This window comes from Pelmatolapia mariae, linkage group LG22 (genome assembly GCF_036321145.2).
Source record: "Pelmatolapia mariae isolate MD_Pm_ZW linkage group LG22, Pm_UMD_F_2, whole genome shotgun sequence".
NCBI classification, from domain to species: domain Eukaryota; kingdom Metazoa; phylum Chordata; class Actinopteri; order Cichliformes; family Cichlidae; genus Pelmatolapia; species Pelmatolapia mariae.
The window spans coordinates 133,334-151,804 of NC_086245.2; the positions used below are offsets into that span (position 1 = coordinate 133,334).

Genomic DNA, 18,471 nt, shown 5'->3' on the forward strand with positions numbered 1-18,471 from the left:
TCCGCTGTGCTGAAGTTTTGCTCGTCGTCGAAGGCCTGCGGATCTTTTTATCGCCCTAATTTACATCCATCAATGTGATGGCTTGATCACTCTGGATGCCATAAAAGCGAGGCACATCATGATTCCCCTCCTTCAGCTCGGATCTTCATCTCACAGAAGCTCATATTTTTCACTGAGAGGCGTCTTGCTGTTGCTAAGCAACGTATAATCAGCTCTAAGTCAGATGTGTGTTGGCGAGCCACACGCTACGACTATCAACAGCAGCTACATTCAGGCACAAGAAAGCAGCACGAAGCGCTGCAGTGAAGACAGAGCTCAGTTCTACGTTTTCCTTTGCGCTACTCTGCGAGCCCAAAAAGCTCTCCACAGAACAAATGCAGGATTTACCTAAAACATTTATCGCCTTTGAGATGACGAGTTTTAGCTCGGAGTGCTCAGAGAGGTCCTGCAACAATAAAGCTAATATCTCAGTCAGGGGAAGTCCATGAAAGGCTTCAAATCCAGTTCAAAGCAGTAACAAAAACCTCCCACTACTGCATCCACACCTAATGTAGAGCTACACAACCCTAATGTGACTGTTATGTTGCCACTCTCCTCCCAGCAAATGACAAGGCAAGACAACAGTGATGTCACATCCTCCGCTTTGGTGGTGTTGTGCTCAGTTGTGCACCTCTCAGTTTTTGTAACCTCACACGGTTTGTGCCGGTACCATCACAGTTTGAAAAAAGGAGACTTTGGACAAAAATGTGATTTCTTTGCTTCAGGTTTTGACTTTTTCTCCTCCTACATCAGCACTGATGTGGAGGTTTTGTCTGAGTGGCGACAATAGCACCCTACATGCAGGCATAAATGCTACAGAGCTTTGGCGATGGCACTGTATAATGGGGCCCCAAAGCCTGAGCCTAGGGCCTAGCCTGGGATGCACCTACGTAAAACTTTAACTACACAATACAGCAACTGCAGGATTATACTGCAACTGCAAATATACCCGAGTAGAATTAAAATAAGCTTGATCACAGTTTTGAAAAAAATGTCCAGTATTTGACCAGTTGATCCATTAAATGGACCCAGCATGACCCTTTTTTGTTTTCTGACAGTTGTCCTAAATCTAGAGTTTAAAACAGTGACATAAATCTCTGGTCAGACAGCACAGCAGGCAGCTAAACATAAGATCATATAGTGGATAAAGTCTGCAGAAACTGTCAAATAAGCGTGATTTTAAGAGAAGATTGGGAGATTTGGGAGAAGATTGTATTGGCATAAATCAAAATTATGATGCATGCCAAACGCTCACATCCTGTGAATTTTCAGGGTCAAAGAAGAATCTTAAGCAGCAGAGGCGTGGTACATGACGGCATTAATGGTACGTTTTTACCAACTTACTCCGCAGGGGTTACTATGATGTGATGGGGCACTTTGACAACTCGTTCAACTGCTCCCAGGGCAGTTACATCTACTGCTGCGGCACCTGCCACTACCGGTTCTGCTGCGAGCACCAGAGGAACCGGCTAGATCAGGATTCCTGCACCAACTACAAGTCCCCCGACTGGGCTGACCCGCAGGTCCCCGTCACTGTGCCCGCGGTGAAAACTGACCCCGACTTTGAGACGTTTCCGCAGCAGAGCAGCAGGTCAGAGTCTGGATGTGTCAGTCACAGAGCCATCAGAGGAAAAGTACAATATATTAGAATCATCTCGAAAGCAAAGATAAATAAAGAGCAGCATAATTAGTCAAAATAACCTCCCGATCTTCACAGAAACAAGTTAATTTAATGAGTAATATTTGCATTAAATGTTTTTAAAAAATAATGTATTTGCATATTTATTATTTACAGATGAATTTCAGGGGTATAGAGTTGGTATTCTTTTGGAAATTTAATTTTGAGCACATTTTTAAGAAATCAAGGGTAAAAACAAGTTGCAGTAATTGCATAAGCACTAAAATCTTTCTAAAAATTTGCAACGCTTTCTGTAAACGCTATTTGTAAAAAAAAGTTTGTGCTGTGTGTTAAAAAACTGCTTAAAGAGGAGCTAAAAACCTTTAACAATGGTAAAATATTTTTCATGAAACAGAGTTCTTGTTTGATCCTGCAACAATGAGGAAAAATAGTATCACCTATGAATTTCTATTGATGCGCCCCTAATTGTACTTGAAGTACAATATTATTCCCAATTAAAGCTAGAGACATGAATCGTACTGAAAATTTACTTTAAAATGAAAAAGAAGCTGAAAAGCGTGTAGTTTTTCCTGCTGAGTGCCCTGATGTAATTTCTTTTCTATAAACAGTACGGCCTATGTGATCGGAGGTGTGATCTCCTTCACTGTGGTGGTGGCCGTGGGCGTCAGGATTGCCTTCAGCAAGGTGGCTCGTCGACCCCGAAACCGAGACATCAACATGCCCAGGTGAGACTGCTGGACGGCTGCTTGGCGTCTCAGTTTAGATGTACAGCAAAGACACGAAACCCGATGCTATCCACCAGGAGCACGGACGGTGAAGCCAGATTCTGCCAGGCATTAAAAGCTGCTAAGAAAAGACCATTTAGAGGAAAAAAAGTTAAATTGAATTGTCTTTCTAAAAATTCAAATGCAAAATGTATGCTTATGATCAATAAATATCTGTGAAATGTCTGCATATAAAGATGGGTGAAGTCCTAGTTTGAAGAGAATCATCTTAGTCACCTGTAGAGGTGCATATGGCTAACTTGTCAATCACAAGTCATTTCTGCCCTAAAAGGTACTTTAAGTAAGCCATACTATAATTTATAAAATAAGCTTGTTGTATTAAACAAGAAACTAGTGACTGAGCCCCTAAACTAGTCAGAAAGGTGTTTACTGAGGTCATAAATCAGGTGACCGGTGGGGTCTTTTTTGCATAGACTTCAATGAATCTGGAACAGCAGAGGGAGTCTCCCCCTGCTGGCCATTGGAAACAATGCAAGTTTAAGACTCATTTCAGCTTTCAGTTACAGAAATTGTGTCTATGAAACCAATTATTCACATCTCCTTTTAATCTAGTTGTTGCTATCTTGGTTAAATGATTATATGTTACACATGAGATTATATTAATATTAATAATAATAATAATAATAATAATAATAATAATGATCTTCAGCCAGAGGTGAGGTGTTAAAACATCTCAGTTTGCTGCTGAACATGAAAACTTTTAAGACATGTGAGACTGAGGTTTTAGAAGATTTACAAACAGATCAAAGTGAAACGTAACTGCATTATTTTCAATGATAGGATCGCTTTGGACAGATTTGGAAAGTGCTCTGAAGTAAAGTAATAACTGACTGAGAAAATGTTTCCTCCACATGATCTTTTCTCACTATTCTCCTCACATCTGTTGTGTTCCTCTTGTCTTTCTGCCCTCGTGCTTCTCTCCCTCCGTCCTCCCGCTGCTGCGTCAGATCACTGGTGGATATCTTGCGTCACCAGTCGAGCCCCGTGCAGCAGGGCGAGAGGAACAACAGCACAGTGCTGACCACCACCTCAGACGGACGCACATCCAAAAACCTGTACACCCCCATCCTGCAGATCAAAGACAACCGCAGTGAGTGACGATTATTATATTCAGGTTAAACGAGCATTCGAATGAGGCCAGCTTGTCTCGTCCCCAGTGGAAAAGGTGGTAATTGCTCTTGTTTCAGATATCAGCAACACACTTCTTACTTCAGGTGGAATGCATTTGTTGTGAGTGAATTGTTGCCAGATGTTGTTTGATTTAAAAAAGCCCCGTGAGATTATTGTTTAACATCAGTAATCTCAGAGGGTCTTTTGAAATTAAACAACATGGGTTCAGACTTTTAAAGGGTTTGTTTCCTGTCTGGATTCACCTCCTGCTCATTATTACTCAAGTGATCTTGCAAAAATGTATTCATCTGAATTAAAACATAAAAATATGCATTGAATTTAACAGTTTTTAAATCTGAAAATAAAATGTTTAGAGCTGTGTTTTATTTTTTTAAAGGTTAATTCTCATTCAGCTTTCTATATTTCTGCACAAACATGACCTGCACACAGATGAGCTGAAACATTTTGACCACTCACAGATGAAGGAAATAACTTTGCTTAAATTTGCCCATTGGGAGGATGAGGATACTTCCTGGTCTAACCACTCGCTCAACACTAGAGTAAAAATAGGACACCGAACTCCTTGCAACCAGGAAAATCTTGGTTGTCCAGTGATTGCACTTGTTTTGCAACTAGTTGTTGTTGCTGGTTACTTTCCACTTTCAATTGTTTTGCAATTGCAGAAGCCACCTGGTGAGCGTCAGTTTGTCTCCAAACAATCGAGGTCCAACTCGGACTGAATGCAGTCACTGACAGACGAACTGGAGAAGGTCTGCAAATAATTGGTGTAATTTTCAAACTCAGACAGACTGCAGAAATGTTGCAAACTTGTCTCCGACACATCTGTTTGCAATCAAGGATCTGATTCACTGGCTGCCATTTAGTTGTTCTCTGCTTATGTTTCTATATAAAAGAAAGGTTATGTCATTTTGCAATCAACTATGTCACTATTTGTGGAGGACCATCTGAGTTTCTATTTAATATGTATGAGGTTCTGGCTGGACTGTGACTGTAAGTAGTTAATATGAAGTTTTCTTAAATTAGGTTTTCCGTGTATGTAGCTCAGCAACAGATTTCTGATTTTTAGTTAACTGTGGTTTATCATAAACAGCTTAATTGACATTCAATTGCAAACACACTCACTCCATTTTATAAATAATTTAAGCCTGTGTGAAGATGACAAGATCATTGGACACAGTTACAATCATTTTGGTTGTGCCGCGGTCTCCAGCCAGTGTTTTCCGCAGGGTGAGTGTAGCATTTGGGGGACTTTGGCCTGCTATTAATTTGAGCAGTGACTCAGTCACGGTCACCTTTATACCGTGTGCTCTTACAACAGCATCCACAGCATGCCAGCACTCTTTTCTCTGCAAAGCACGGGATGGAAACCTGCTTCTGTACATGTCCTTGTCTTTCTTTGTGCTCCAGTAGGTACTCTGATTGTTGCAACTTCATAATGTTAGCTTATCCTGAAACACAGACTGTGCAGCTCATCTGTATAACAAGACAAACAGATTTCAACCTTAAGGGAGTTTCCATATACCTACTAGTATCACAGATAACTTTAATAATTATATCCTTAAAAAGCTGTAAGTTATGTATGCGCACTCTCTCCACCCTCCCTTCACTCTTCTATTGATTGTAATTTACTGCCAAAATGAGACATAAACATATCATGACAGTGAATTCTTTTTATCACTCAGGAGAAACAAGATATGGTGCCTAAATAACACATATGGTTAGACTAAGTAGCCTGGGATAGAGTCAAATTCTCACCCTGAATAATTGTTTCAGTCTGCACGAACAGCCAGCTCTGCAGGGTATTATGTCGGGTATGGGAGAAATGAGCAGGTTAAGCTGGTTTAGGCACACAGGAAGTACTAACAGGTTAATAGACTGGTGGTCCCAATGTTTCGGCTCATCAGTGTTTTAAAAAGTGTCTTTTAAAGGTTCCTTTATGTTGACTGTCACTTTTTTCTAAATAGTGCTACCACAGGGGGATGTTTTGGTCAACATTTATTTTATATTTCTGTATGAAATGTTCAGGCTGAATCTCATGATTTAAGCTTTAATATAAGAAAAACCTCCACTCCTATTTAAATGCATATGTTGCCCACACACAGAGGAGCTTTGTGTTGAATCTGGTGAAGAAAAATGCTGCAAACACTAGAAAACTAAAGTCAACACGATCATAGAATTAAATGCAGCGTTTGTGTGATTTCACAAAGCTTTTCCTCTCTGGTGATTATCAGAAGGACATGAATGTTTCTGTTTTCTCACACAGGAAAATCACAGAAATGAAACACACACACACATTTCTCTCTTTACCTCTGCTTTATCTCTCTGTCGCTCTGTCTCGTCTTTCACTAAACCAGCTCTCTCTTCTTTCAGCCTCTCTAGGAATTCGATTGTTCTCTGACTCTGCAAATAAGGTTGGAAAATTGCAAATTCCAGCCAAGAAAAGATGAAAAATGTGCCAAATATAGTGGATTTTTAAAAATTATTTATTTAGCTGCTCTTGATTCTCATGAGGTAAAAATGGTAAGAGCGCCTTGTAGTACCAAAGCTTCACATTTTAGCAACTGCAGAAATTATGAAACTAGATTTTTTGTGTAGTTTACAGACAGGAGCTGAGAAATCTTTTTTTATTGTTGAATAATAATTCAGCTTTTGAATTGCTAGAAAGCGTCAGTGTCTTTTCAGTCTCTTGTGTCCAACAGGTACTCTAAAGCTCAGCTTGCAATCATAAAAAGAGAAAGAAGGTGAAAATCTGCACTTTAAAGAGTTGGAACTTTGCTTTAAAAGGACCCACTGTGCATGTTTCCAACTCTAGACTCTGCTAGAGGTGCTTTGTATGAGTCACAGTTCAAAATAATTGTTATTTATAACATTTAAAAAACTTTTATTCTCATTAGCTGCCACTTGCAAATAGACTTTAATAGCAGGTGGGTGTGGCTTCTATACCTGAGATGACCGTTTAAGGATATTGGCGTGCTGCTTCATAATGCAAAGTAAAAACCAAACAACCTCACTTTTGTCAGTCTTGCATAAAAGATTTAATCTGGTGGTTGCCAGTTCGATTCAGTTAATTGCGACAACCTTTGTCATTTAAATAAGAAATGCAAAAGTCAGCTCGTTCCTGGAGGGACTGAGTCTGTCTCTTTTCTGTCCTCCCCTCTCGCTGTCCTGTCTCACCCACTGTCTCTCTCTCTCTCTCTGTCTCTTTACTGACACAAATGCTTACTCGACATGCCTCCCGTGTCTCTCGAGTGGCTGTCCCATCAGTTTGTCGGCTCTGCTCTCTTTGCAGCTGGGAACTTGCACCATCATTTTAACCAGCAGGGGTCTGCTTCCAGCCCCAAACACTCTGCTACCATCGGTAAGCCTCGTGGTTAGCAGCCCAGTGAGCCGGACCCGCGGCCTCACCTCCACCACTGTCTGTCTGTCTCGATGTCAGTATGACGGCCTGTTGTGCTGCGCTCTTAAAACAGCTGTGCCATTGTCAACCCCACCCTGTGGCTATGCGCAGATTTGTGCTCGAAATCACAGCGTGCTGTACGTTTCCAGTGATTTCCCCCGTCACACGGTTGTGTTGAATCTGACAGATCTTTCATAAGAGTGTGAGCTTAAACTTGTCTGGCCTGCCCTTTGCTTAATGCAAGCCCGTCTTCCCTATTCACTCACTCCCCCCCACAAGCCTGCTTCCAGATGTGCTTGTTCGTCCTTCCTCCTCTCTCTGTGCAGCAGCGATGTGCAAGTGTGATACCAAACGTGGAAGGAGGTCACCGCTTTAACCCGAGTCTGTTTTCGCAGGCTTTACACGAAGAAAACAGAAAAGCAATGCTAGCGCGAGTGATTCATCTCCACCAAAGGTCATTGTGCTGCACCCAGGAAACACATGAACTCCTACTGCAAGTCAGATAATTATCTGTGAAGGCTGATTTTATGCCTCTAACATGACTCTGACAGGATACAGGATAAGGTTGCCATGGAAATATGATGGTGTTGATGGAGATGAGCATGATTTCCATTTAACTTTTTAAGTTGTTTCAGTGCCAGTTTTTCCAAGCTATTACACCTACATGTGCCCCTCATGCAGCAGATTACACAAGAAGGCAACAGCAAAGAGTAAAACCGGCTGAGAGGACAGCAAATATTAACCAGCAAGTACAATTACATCATCATTTTCAACTTAATTCATCTAAGGAGAGACACTACGGGGCAAAAAGTGTAAACATTTTGTATTATTACATAAAACTAGTCGGTGACTTACATTAAAGATAAAGTTTTCTGGTCCTGGAAACACAGAGAGCACAGAAAAATTGAAAAGCGGCATATGCAAAAGACACTAATGTCTCTATTGGTGTATCTAAATATGCATGAGTTTTATTGCATAGATTTCAAGAATAGAAATCTGAATATCAGATAAAGGCAGATTTTAGTTAAAGGTGAAGTTAGAAATGTGTTTGTCTTCATCACTTTCTAAATCAAAAACGCTGTCAATAGACAAAATAAAACATATTTTTAGGAGTAAATTGGTCTATAAATGAGCCGGTTTACACATCTTGGGGTTTTGATGATGACTGTGATTAGCCATTAAGCTAAACCTGCCAATCATAAGGTAGGTAAACCCAAAAACATTTCCTACCTTGTGCAAAAACCCGACACAGTCAAAAAAAACCTAAACAACACGTTTTTTTCTTTTTATGTCTTTCCTTACAAAGAAACTATTAAATATATAATTTAGTGTTTGCTGTATTTAATCTAAATTCAGCCATTTTGTGCAGCGCTGTGTGATTTAACAGGTCTAATACATCACAAGGTTGTTATAAAACTATGTGACATTTTAGGTATGTGATTGAGGGCCGCACAAGAAAATGCACACACCTTTAGGTTTGGAATAATAGCTTATGTGGGTAATTATTGTTTTCTGTGCCGGTTTATAGTTTTAAACCATTAGTGAGGTGACATTTGTTGACACCAGCTGTGCTTTTTAGTGTTAGGAAGGTTTAGTCAGCTGTGATGACTAAAGAGAAATGTTCCCTTGGTTTGCTTCTGCACTGTTATATCATCAAGTGGATGAATGAAATGTACAGATTTAGTGTTCTTGTTACGTTCACGTGCCTCACTGTTGCCCCGTGAACCGCATTTTGACAACCCTCAGTCTAAGGGGGCATTACTTGTTAATGCAAATTATGGGGAATCATCTTGGACCAAGAAACAACCAGACACATAGGCACAAATTAGGAAGTACAAACCTAAAATTAACAAAATAAAAATAAACTGTAGGCTGTTGGATAAAGGCGATGCCCTTCATTTCAAGTCTTTGATATATTTGAACTTTCAGTCCCAAGAATTTTGATGATTTTACTTCAGTTGTGCCGGTTTATACTCAATATTTCTGATTCTAAAGGTGAGATTTTAGACTTTAGAACCTCCTTTGCATCACTTGTCTGGTTCCCTCCTGTGTTAAAGTTACCAGCCTCCTGGTACAACACAATCACAAACCCCTCAACTCTCTGAGTCACATACTCGGCTCACACTGAGCAAAGTTCATTTTTCCCGGACACCATTACCAAACCTCTGTCAGCCATCGTAGGTGTTCAAAAAAAAAAAAAATCAATTACCTTTCACTCATGGAAATTACCAGGCTAATTTAGCATGGTGGCACAAAAACACAGAGCAATTGGTAGGAAATTTGATGCTTTCTACCTTTTATTTCCTCCACAGCCTGCATCCTGCTGCTCAGCTCCTGCTTTAAAGCCATATGATCTCAGAGCTCAGAGCTAGCATTGCTTTTTCCCCACCGTGTGTGTGTATGTGTGAGTGTATGTAGAATTCACGGTACAGAAGTCGATGTGGCGTGTGTTCCCTGGGTGGCACTTAACAGAGACAACATTGGCCATTATTGCCCATTACTGTCAATGGTCAATGACCAGTATATGTCCTGCAGTTATCTTAACAAGATCGCAACCCATAGCTGTTACCGCCTCGAATGGACTCACCATTGATTATATCTGTGTCTAAGACAGGAAGCAGCAGCAAATGGCCACAGTTACGCAAGCTTTAATCGCTGCTTCATAGTTTTTCCTCACATTTCTAACCTTTCAAACATCCTCTGCTGACATTTAGTAGTCAATCGAGCTTCTCAGATTCCTCTGTAATGCTAATCCAGCGATGGCTGGCATGTGTTTGTCCACTGCAGATGTGTCCCTCTGTCCTCTGTTTGAATGTACAGATCCGACACATGTCAGGTGACCTGTGCGCACCTACATGTTGGGTCATTTCCACTGCTGTTTGTTTGCTGTTTGGAAACTATGAATGTACTTGTATACCTTATGATGTAATGGATATGAGTATACGTGTTGCAAAACAGACACCCCTGCCCCTCCCCCATACCGCAAACCTTACATAAGACAAATCATTTTTTATGTCTATTGATCGCTGTGCTGCTTTTGCACTTTGCATAAATGTGAATTAGTGCGTGTGCTTGAGTGTGTAGATTCCTGAAGCTATCAGTGTATTTCTGTGTATTTACATGTGGCTGATACGTTCGTCTTATTGAGCCTCAGATGAACAGCACAGAGTTGTATTAATAGATGGTCTCCATGGAGCTCAGAGACACTTCCTGTTTACTGATAGTTAACCAGCTTGTATAATCTTCTCTTGTTCTCTCTTTCACTTCTTCTTTTCCTTCTCTTTGTTCTTTTACACTTACACATCATTCCTTTTATCCTCCAAACCCTCCTTCATTCTCCTTTCTCCCCCTCATCTCCTCCTCACTTCTCCATCTATCTCTTCTTTCCTTTCTCCACCTCTTTCTGTCTTTCTCTCTCTCAAGAGCGTGGATCCCGCATGAACAACACCCCCCAGCTCACTTCCGGGCCCACCCTGATTTCTGGTAGCAGCAAAGGTGCGGGAGGCGGCGGCGGCAGCGTCTTCGGAGGCAGCATGAGACACAACAGCAGCCACCCGTCTTTCTCGCACTCCTTCCACAACCTGGCTCAGCTGCCACCGTCCTACGATGCAACCATGAAACCTGAGATCAACCGCTACAGCTCGCTGAAGAGGCTGGGTGAGTCGCCGGGGGAGATAAAGGGATGTAAAAGCAGGAAAAAGGGAAACCGGAGTAAGGGGTGAAGTGGGACTGATTGAGCGTTCAGGACCACTGGGAGCTTTCAAGTGAAACAACGCACACAAGGGCTCCGCCGTGTCTGATTGGTTCTTAAGCGTTGATGGCTGATTACACTACCAATTTTCAAAGAAATCATTACTTTTTATTATGAAAAAAAAAGCAAATTTAGTCATACAAAGATAAATTAAAAATTTATACTTTGAGACTTTATAGGACGTAGTTGTGAATCACAACCTCACAAATTAAAAAGAGCAACTATAACAGATTGATTTGGAAGTTTCAAAAAAGACCAAGTTTGGCCAGAAGGCAAAGAAGGGGCTGGACTTAAATCTGCAGACTTAAAATGGTGACACAGGTGACCTACAACGTGTTGTAACACCAGCCCCCAAAACACAGAAAATAACAGTTTTCTGTGTTCAAAAAACTGCTGATTAATCTTCACAGCACCTACGATGAGGACAGAGCATACACAAATACACTATCTGTATCTGTTTGTCATAAAGTGAGCACTCCTAAGCCAATGATGGACTCTCAAAACTTTGATCGCTACACTTTTAATCACGTTATGGCATCTTTCATTTGACCCTGCCTGCAGGAGAACTCCTCCATCTTTTAATGTAAAATCCATCCATCCATTTTCTTAGCAGCTTGTCCAAATAAGATTACAGAACAGCTGGAGCCTGTCCCAGCTAACATTGAGCAACAAGTGTTGTACACACTGGGCAGGTTGCCAGTAAGCTAGAAGTGTGCAATTCCTGGAGAAATTGCAATAAAACATATATTCTATTAATGCAAATGTCTATAAACTGACATTTAAATCTAAAATATCGCATAAAAACCAGAGAAAATGCCGTGCTCTCCTTTAAACTCAACCCTGCAGGTATCACAGGCAGAGAGAGAGGACGGCTGCTGTCAGCCTGCAGCAAAGTTTAAAAGAAATGCACCAAATTTAAAGTAGAAAGCTAAACAAGCAGTTTGTCAGTGTGACAGTGGAGCTGTCACTCCTTCCCCCTTTTCACTGCACCCAATTCCCAGATATTGTCAGTGGAGTGTGTCATCACTGATCACGTGTGTTTCTGTTTTTGGTGTATTTTGGTAGCTGAATTCAACCAGACTTAATTCGTTTTTTTAATTGTTTTTCCTGTTGGCCTCTGATGAGTCCTCAGTGTTCCTGGGACTCAGCTGGTAACCAGTGGGAGTGAAGACAGGTTTGATTAGGTCCAGAGCAGAGAGTGACTGGGGCAGAAGCAGGGGAACGTGAGAGAGTGGTTTCTGTAGTCCTTTCATATTCTTAGCACATATGGATGTGCAGTGTTTATATTATAGATGCTCTTATGTAAAGGTTTGTTAGCTGAAACCAGGATTATAGATTTCCAGTCTACCATCCTTACCTGGATAGGTTCATGCAGGGAGAGTGGCAGAGGAAGGAGGAGGTGGCAGCTTGCTGTGAGGCTGTATTTGCTTTAGTTTTATTTTAGTTTCTTTGATTGATTTTTTTCTTTTGCTTTTAATTACCATGTTTTTGCACATACTCCTGCCTAAAGATTGACTTCTTCTGCATCCTTTAAACCTTTTTGGTGCCAAACACAAACTGCCCGTCATCTGGGGTCTCTGCACAACAGTGACACACACTTTTGTGTTTGTTTCCTCTTGATTATACTGTGCTGCTGCTATGCTGATCAACCTGGGGGCAGATGAAGTAGGTGAATTATTGGCTTTTCTTGACGTTTAAAGTTACTGAACAGCTGATTTGATTTTGATTAAAGTAATTGCACGGGTGTTTACTTGAAAATGTTATGTTTCACTCAGCCTGGATTGACTGTTTCAGTCGTGTCGCCTCCTCCTCTTTGCCGCTCGCTGTCAGAGAGTCTTCATCACTGATGTCGTATTATTAACCTGTTGAGGAAAAACTGAGGCTGATTGCGCTGATTCTCATTAAAGTGGCTGTAAATACATTTTACAGTCCTCGCAGATCTGTTTTTAGTTACAGATGCGAGTGAAACGGTGTTACTGCACCGTCAGCTTTACTCTTTCCCATATTCACGACTTCACTTTCTTTATAAGTTCCCTTTAATGTGAAAATACTGACTGCATGAAGAAAGTATTTGCTAGGGAGGGTTCAGTTCAGCTGGTTTGCTGTACGGATGAACTCATAACTGAGGTCGATAGAAATAGTTGGTTATGTTGTGAACCCTGTCACTGTGATGACATCTGTCCTATATTACAGCTTCATTTGGTTAATGTAGACGTTGTTAACTGTTTGATTTTTGGTCATCCAAATCCCAAATCATGTCTCTGCCAACTAAACTGTGAGCAGGTTTTATTCATATAAACTGGCCATGACTGTGTTTTCAAGGGATTTGCCTTTTTGTGGCCTGGTTAGTAAAATTTCAGGCTGCTGATTCTGCAGGGAACCTAAATGATGGTGCCAGGCATGGCCACCTGAGTTTGTGACAAATAATCATCTCAGTGTGTCGTCTGAATGTGTAAACTGCTTCTGCTAAACAGCCAAAGGCGTGGAGAAGAAGATGGAGTTAGATGGTTGATGAGATGAGGGAGAATTGAGGAAACAGTGGGGGAAAAGAGGATAATAAAGAAGAAAGAAGGAAGGGAGGAGGAGAGGAAAGATAAATGAAGTTGAAGAAGATGGGAAGGCAGCATGGTAACATGAGGCAGGGTGAGAGTAGAGAAGCAGGGGAAGGCTGGCTGGGTGAATAAGGATGCAGCATTAATGGGGGAAAAGAGATGCTAAGGAAGATGGAGATGCTGTGAGGTCGAGTGAGCAGACTGAGAAGAAAGGAGAGAGAGGCAGTGAAAGAAAGGAAGAAGGGATTTGAAGGAAAAAGAGATGTGGAGGCAGGGGGAGGGGCGTTGGCTGGCTGGTCCGCAGGGGCCTGGCTGCCTTCGACGGAGAAGAAAAGACGTTGGAGAGGCAGTGGCTGGTCGCCTCTCTCGCCCTGTGATTGCCGAAGACTGCAGGGGGAGGGGAGTCGCCTCTGCAGGCTGAGTGATGGATCGTTACTACGTGGGGGGTCATATGTGTGCGCGTGTAAGCGGCATGGCCCTTCGTGAACATGGAAGCATTAATGAGGTGGAAGAAGAGTCCAGATGAGGTTCTTTATTATTTCAATTCAATCAAAATAAGGAAACACTTCAACAGATAAAAAGGCTTCCTCTCATTATACCGCACATCAGAGAACAGAAACCTTCACAATCATGAATGAGCATCTCGGTCGATGTCCTGCAGCCTTTTTAAGGAAATTCCAAAAAATCTCAGAGAGAAACAGATGCCATTCCCATAATTCACCTCTTTATTTTCTCCTTTTTCTTCTTCTGTTTGGTCACCATGTTTTTTTCTCTCTCATTTGTTGTCCCTCCTTCATATAATTGCACTTCCTCAAATGACTGAGCACATTAATTTATATTGCAGGCGGCTGTGTTCCTGCAGCATGAATGAGCACTGCATTTTGTTTGATAATTAGAAATCACCTCTAGATAATGAAGAAAAAACCAAGGAAATACATTTTGCAGTAGAGCTGTAGCATGCACTTCACTTTGACAGACTGCTGTTTTCTGAGGTTTGTGTGCAGGTGGCTCTGTTTTCTCTCTCTGCTCCATGACTGAGAGGCGATGCGAGGGAATACGTGAAGGAGTTTAGAAAAACTGCATATTTTTAATTTTAAGTGAAACTTGCTGATTTTGTTTTGTCCTTTTTTCACACTCTAACCAATCGTGGTAGATGGCTGCCCCTCCCTGAATCTGAATCTACTCAGAGATTTGTCTGATTGAGTTCTTCCTCTGATAACGTAGGATCTTCTATTTAAAATATAAAGTACTTATGGGTGGCTGTTGTTAATTGGTGCTGTATAAACAAATTGAATTTAACAGAATAGCTGGAACCAGGAAATGTACTGGGTTGGTGTGTTTTATGGAGGAAATTTCAAACTCACAATGACAATCAAAGAAGTGAAATTCAGACTTCCAATGAGCAAATTAGTTACTGATAACCTACACAGATCAGCTGGCTGTGGGTGAAAACGTCTCAGCCCATACCCACATAAGAAGATACAAGAGAAAACAAAAAGGAAAAACACTATGATACACTAATGTAATGCTGAAAAGCTGACTACATGGAGTTACATGAACTGACTACATGAACAGGAAAAGCTCCACAGGTTGCATATACACGCGCACACACACAGCTTAGCTAATCGTAAACAGGTGTGGCAGATTCAACAGAGGTGGAAGTGTTGAGGGAGAAGCAGACAATTACAGAAGAGGGATCGCTAACAGAGACAGGAAGTAACGCTAACAGCAGGAAATGACTTAAACGTAAACATGAACAAAATCCCCCAAAAATGATGCAGTCAAAGACGATTTTTCATGGCAGTGTTTCCTAACTGAGAGAAGCGACCCGGAAGCATCCGTGTAGAGCTGGTCAGATTCTCCAAATACTGAGGAAAGGTGCGCCAGTGCTTCCTGTGTTACCTCGTTTAGCAGAGGATGCACTGGAGCATCCTTTATGAAAGGACTCGAGCTATTTCCATCCCATCGTTCATACCAACACACCATCTGACACACAAACTGATGCTGATTGTAGAAATGTTACTTATAGTTTTCCAGTTCATGCCAGAGCTGAACTCAAAACTTCTGTAGTAACTCTTTATTTACGCCTCATGTGAAGAAAGCGGATTTATATAAACTCTCTAAATCCAGAGTATGATTTATGTTAATTAATCAAAGTACATTTAAGGTCCAGGCTGCATTAGTAATGTCTGTTCTCCGTTCAGGATTATCGTGAATGAACTTTTACTTTGAATCAGCTGGAAAAAGTGGGGTAATATGCTGATTTAGTACTCTGAGGTTCAGGTCCTTCTAAAATCACGTTTACCTTTTCTTCACCTGATGTTTTCCACTAATGACAAGAAAGAGGAAAAGGAGGTAGGAGCTAATTTTTTAGACTAACTTCACCCCAAATGCTGAAGTGCCCAAAATCTGCTTTTTTTTTCTAATGGCCAGCAGGGGGCGACTCCTCTGGCTTTGAAAGGAAGTGCAATGAGAAATGTACAGGAAAAACCGGAAACACTCTGCCTTTCAAATTTCAAGTCATATGAGCGTGCAGTGTTTCTTTTGGTCCGTTGTCTTTTACCAGGTTTGATTTCAAAATGCTCAGCTAGAAGCTTTACATCACGATGTCGAACCAGTCATTGTGGCTACGTTTATCTTCAGTCAGTGTTGCTCTTAAGTTTCAGACATCCCAAAGATAACTTGCCTTAAGCTGTAGCTCATGTTTGACATTATACTACTGAATCTACTAAGAAGGACCGTAGGATCTCATGATCTTACAGCTGTGACGCCAGCTAAGGTCTTACCTTCCCATGGTGGCACATTTTCTCCCCTCATTACCAGCACCAGACTTGTAGTGATGGCAGCGAGCACTTTAAACATGAAGCAGTCACTTCGTCTGTGCTGAATGATTTTATTTCCCAGACACTGATCGCTTTCACAGAGGAATGTAAAACCCTTTCTTAAGCAGATTCAGGCTGAATCACTCATTCACTTCTGCTTGTCTGATTATTAGATTCCTGCTTTTTCAAAGAAAACCACCCTGAATGTCAGTTTTGGTGAAACACTCCTTCAAATGGAGAATAAAAAGTTGTCATTGTGACACATAAAGAGGGAATATGGCCTCCCGTCAGCCTTTCTCTGAAACCTGATCCTTTTGATGCCGTTCCCCAGACGGCGCTGCAGAAAGGACACTGATAAAGGCTTCTTTGTCTAAGGAGGGCAGCCAGGGAGAAACCTTGAGATAATTTAGCCTTATTGGAGGGGAGTAAACAGAGAGCGTGAGGGAGAGTGAGGAGAAAGACCGAGAGGAGGGAGAGATTGAGGACAGAGAGAGGAAAGAGAAGCAGAGAGAAAAGCCTGAACAGCGAGCGAGGAGAAGGTGAAAAAGCAACAACAACTAGACTGAAAAAAAGAAAAGTGTGGAGAATAGTGAAGACAAAGAGGCAAACAGAAGGAGGGGAAGAGACCTGAGAGGGAGAGCAAAGAAAAGGAAAGAGGGAATGAAGAGGTAGAGAGAGGTGGCTGGTTAAAGGTCAGCTTTAAATTGGCTCTTGGGGAGCTGCTTCCATGGAAATGCTTTGAAGATTAAAGTGGGCTCGGGCTACGCACAGAAGCACTGCTTCTCACTGTTAGTGAAACTGACTAACTGCTTCCCTCTCCTTCATTCCTTTCTTCTGTCTTTACGTTGTTCCTCGACTTCTTTGTTTTCACATCATTTATGCTGTGAAACATCTTCTTTCGCCGCCTTTAAAGCCTATTTTCACCTCACGTCCTCTCTGTCTTTGGCCTTGAGCTTGTCTTCTACCTTTATTCTTTTATGCCTCATGCAATATACAGCGTATCTCTCCTTTTGCATTATCCATTTGTGCCTTCTGTCTTTGTCCTCCTGTGACAAAATATCTTTCTCACTTTTTCATTTCCTCCTTTCTCTCTTGGATTCTTCTTTCTTCTCTTTCATGACATTTAAGGTCAGTTTCTTACTACACAAGACATTTCTTGCTCTAATTTGTTCGCCCTTTCTGATATTATATTTTCTTTCATTTTCACCTGCTTCTCCCTTTTTATTGCTCCACTCTTTATCTGATTTTCACAGTCTCACGAGACCATTTAGTAGCTTTATAGCTTTATTATGTCAGTGAATTTGAGCTCTTTGCATGATCTTCATGAGCAGGTCTTTGATACTTTTTTCCTGCACGGACAAGAAGCATTAAAATTTTTAGTAAACGATTTTAATTTCAACATCTCTTGATGTTGATGAAGATCATAATATTTTATTACTGCTGCTCTCCAGCTACTAAATGGACCTCTCAGGATGTGTTTTCTCTAAATCTCTTGTCTTCCTTATTTTAACTGAAGCCATATTCACACATGAGTAACTAACAGTACCACCGAGCCACATTTTTGGGATCTGCAGTTGTCCTTTCTCACATGTAGCAGACAGCAGGGGATCGTTTGCTGCCTCTCGTGACTAGAAATACTGTTTTCATGAAGATGGAGCATGTAGAAGTCATGACACATGACGCCCACTTGCACACTTGTTGTGAATTCACAGGACAGTTACTTGCACCATTGTCACATGTGCACAGTCGGACATTAAAACAGAGACATTATTTAAGGAGGCATTCAAAGATCTATGGGAAAATAGATGGCAAAGAGGCCGTTAGGTAGCTGTTGTACTGACGGATGCCCTCATTAACAATTTAAATGTCATTGTTGTAGTAAAGATGAATGTAAATGCAGTTTTTTAACCTTTTTAAACAAAGGGTTAAAAATATTGTATTGGAATTAGCACGATGTTTGAACTGAGTCATTAGGGACACCATAACGGTGTGAATCTGTACTTGAATCTTGTATCTTCCCCTCACTGAGCCTGCTTCTGCCATAGGTTTCTTCCTGTTAAGAGTTTTTCCTTCCCACTGTCGCCCAGTGCTTTTTCATAGCGTGCCATCTGATTGTTGGGGGTTTCTCTCTATTTTTGTAGCCTATTTACCTGACAATATAAAGCATCAGGAGTAGACTGTTTTGATTTGGTGCTATATACATTTTTCCGGACATCACTAAACTTTTGAAGCGGATTCAATACAAATGGGGTTTTGAACTGTCCAGATTTGACGGCCGAGTTGTGAGACTTGCCTCATAAGGACTTACACAGCAGGTTAGAGATGGTTATATCCTCCCATTTATGGACTGGCCCA

At 41.3% G+C, this 18,471-nt stretch overlaps 1 protein-coding gene across 1 annotated transcript in view; it reads left to right on the plus strand.

Moving 5' to 3' along the window:
- Positions 1-18,471, plus strand: part of shisa7b (shisa family member 7) — a 50,877-nt gene that overhangs the window by 24,943 nt on the left and 7,463 nt on the right. The window contains exons 4-8 of the mRNA XM_063465559.1: positions 1,391-1,630; positions 2,287-2,403; positions 3,411-3,553; positions 6,884-6,952; positions 10,415-10,648. Of these exons, the coding sequence (XP_063321629.1) occupies positions 1,391-1,630; positions 2,287-2,403; positions 3,411-3,553; positions 6,884-6,952; positions 10,415-10,648 (803 nt within the window). The remainder of the gene's footprint in view (positions 1-1,390; positions 1,631-2,286; positions 2,404-3,410; positions 3,554-6,883; positions 6,953-10,414; positions 10,649-18,471) is intronic.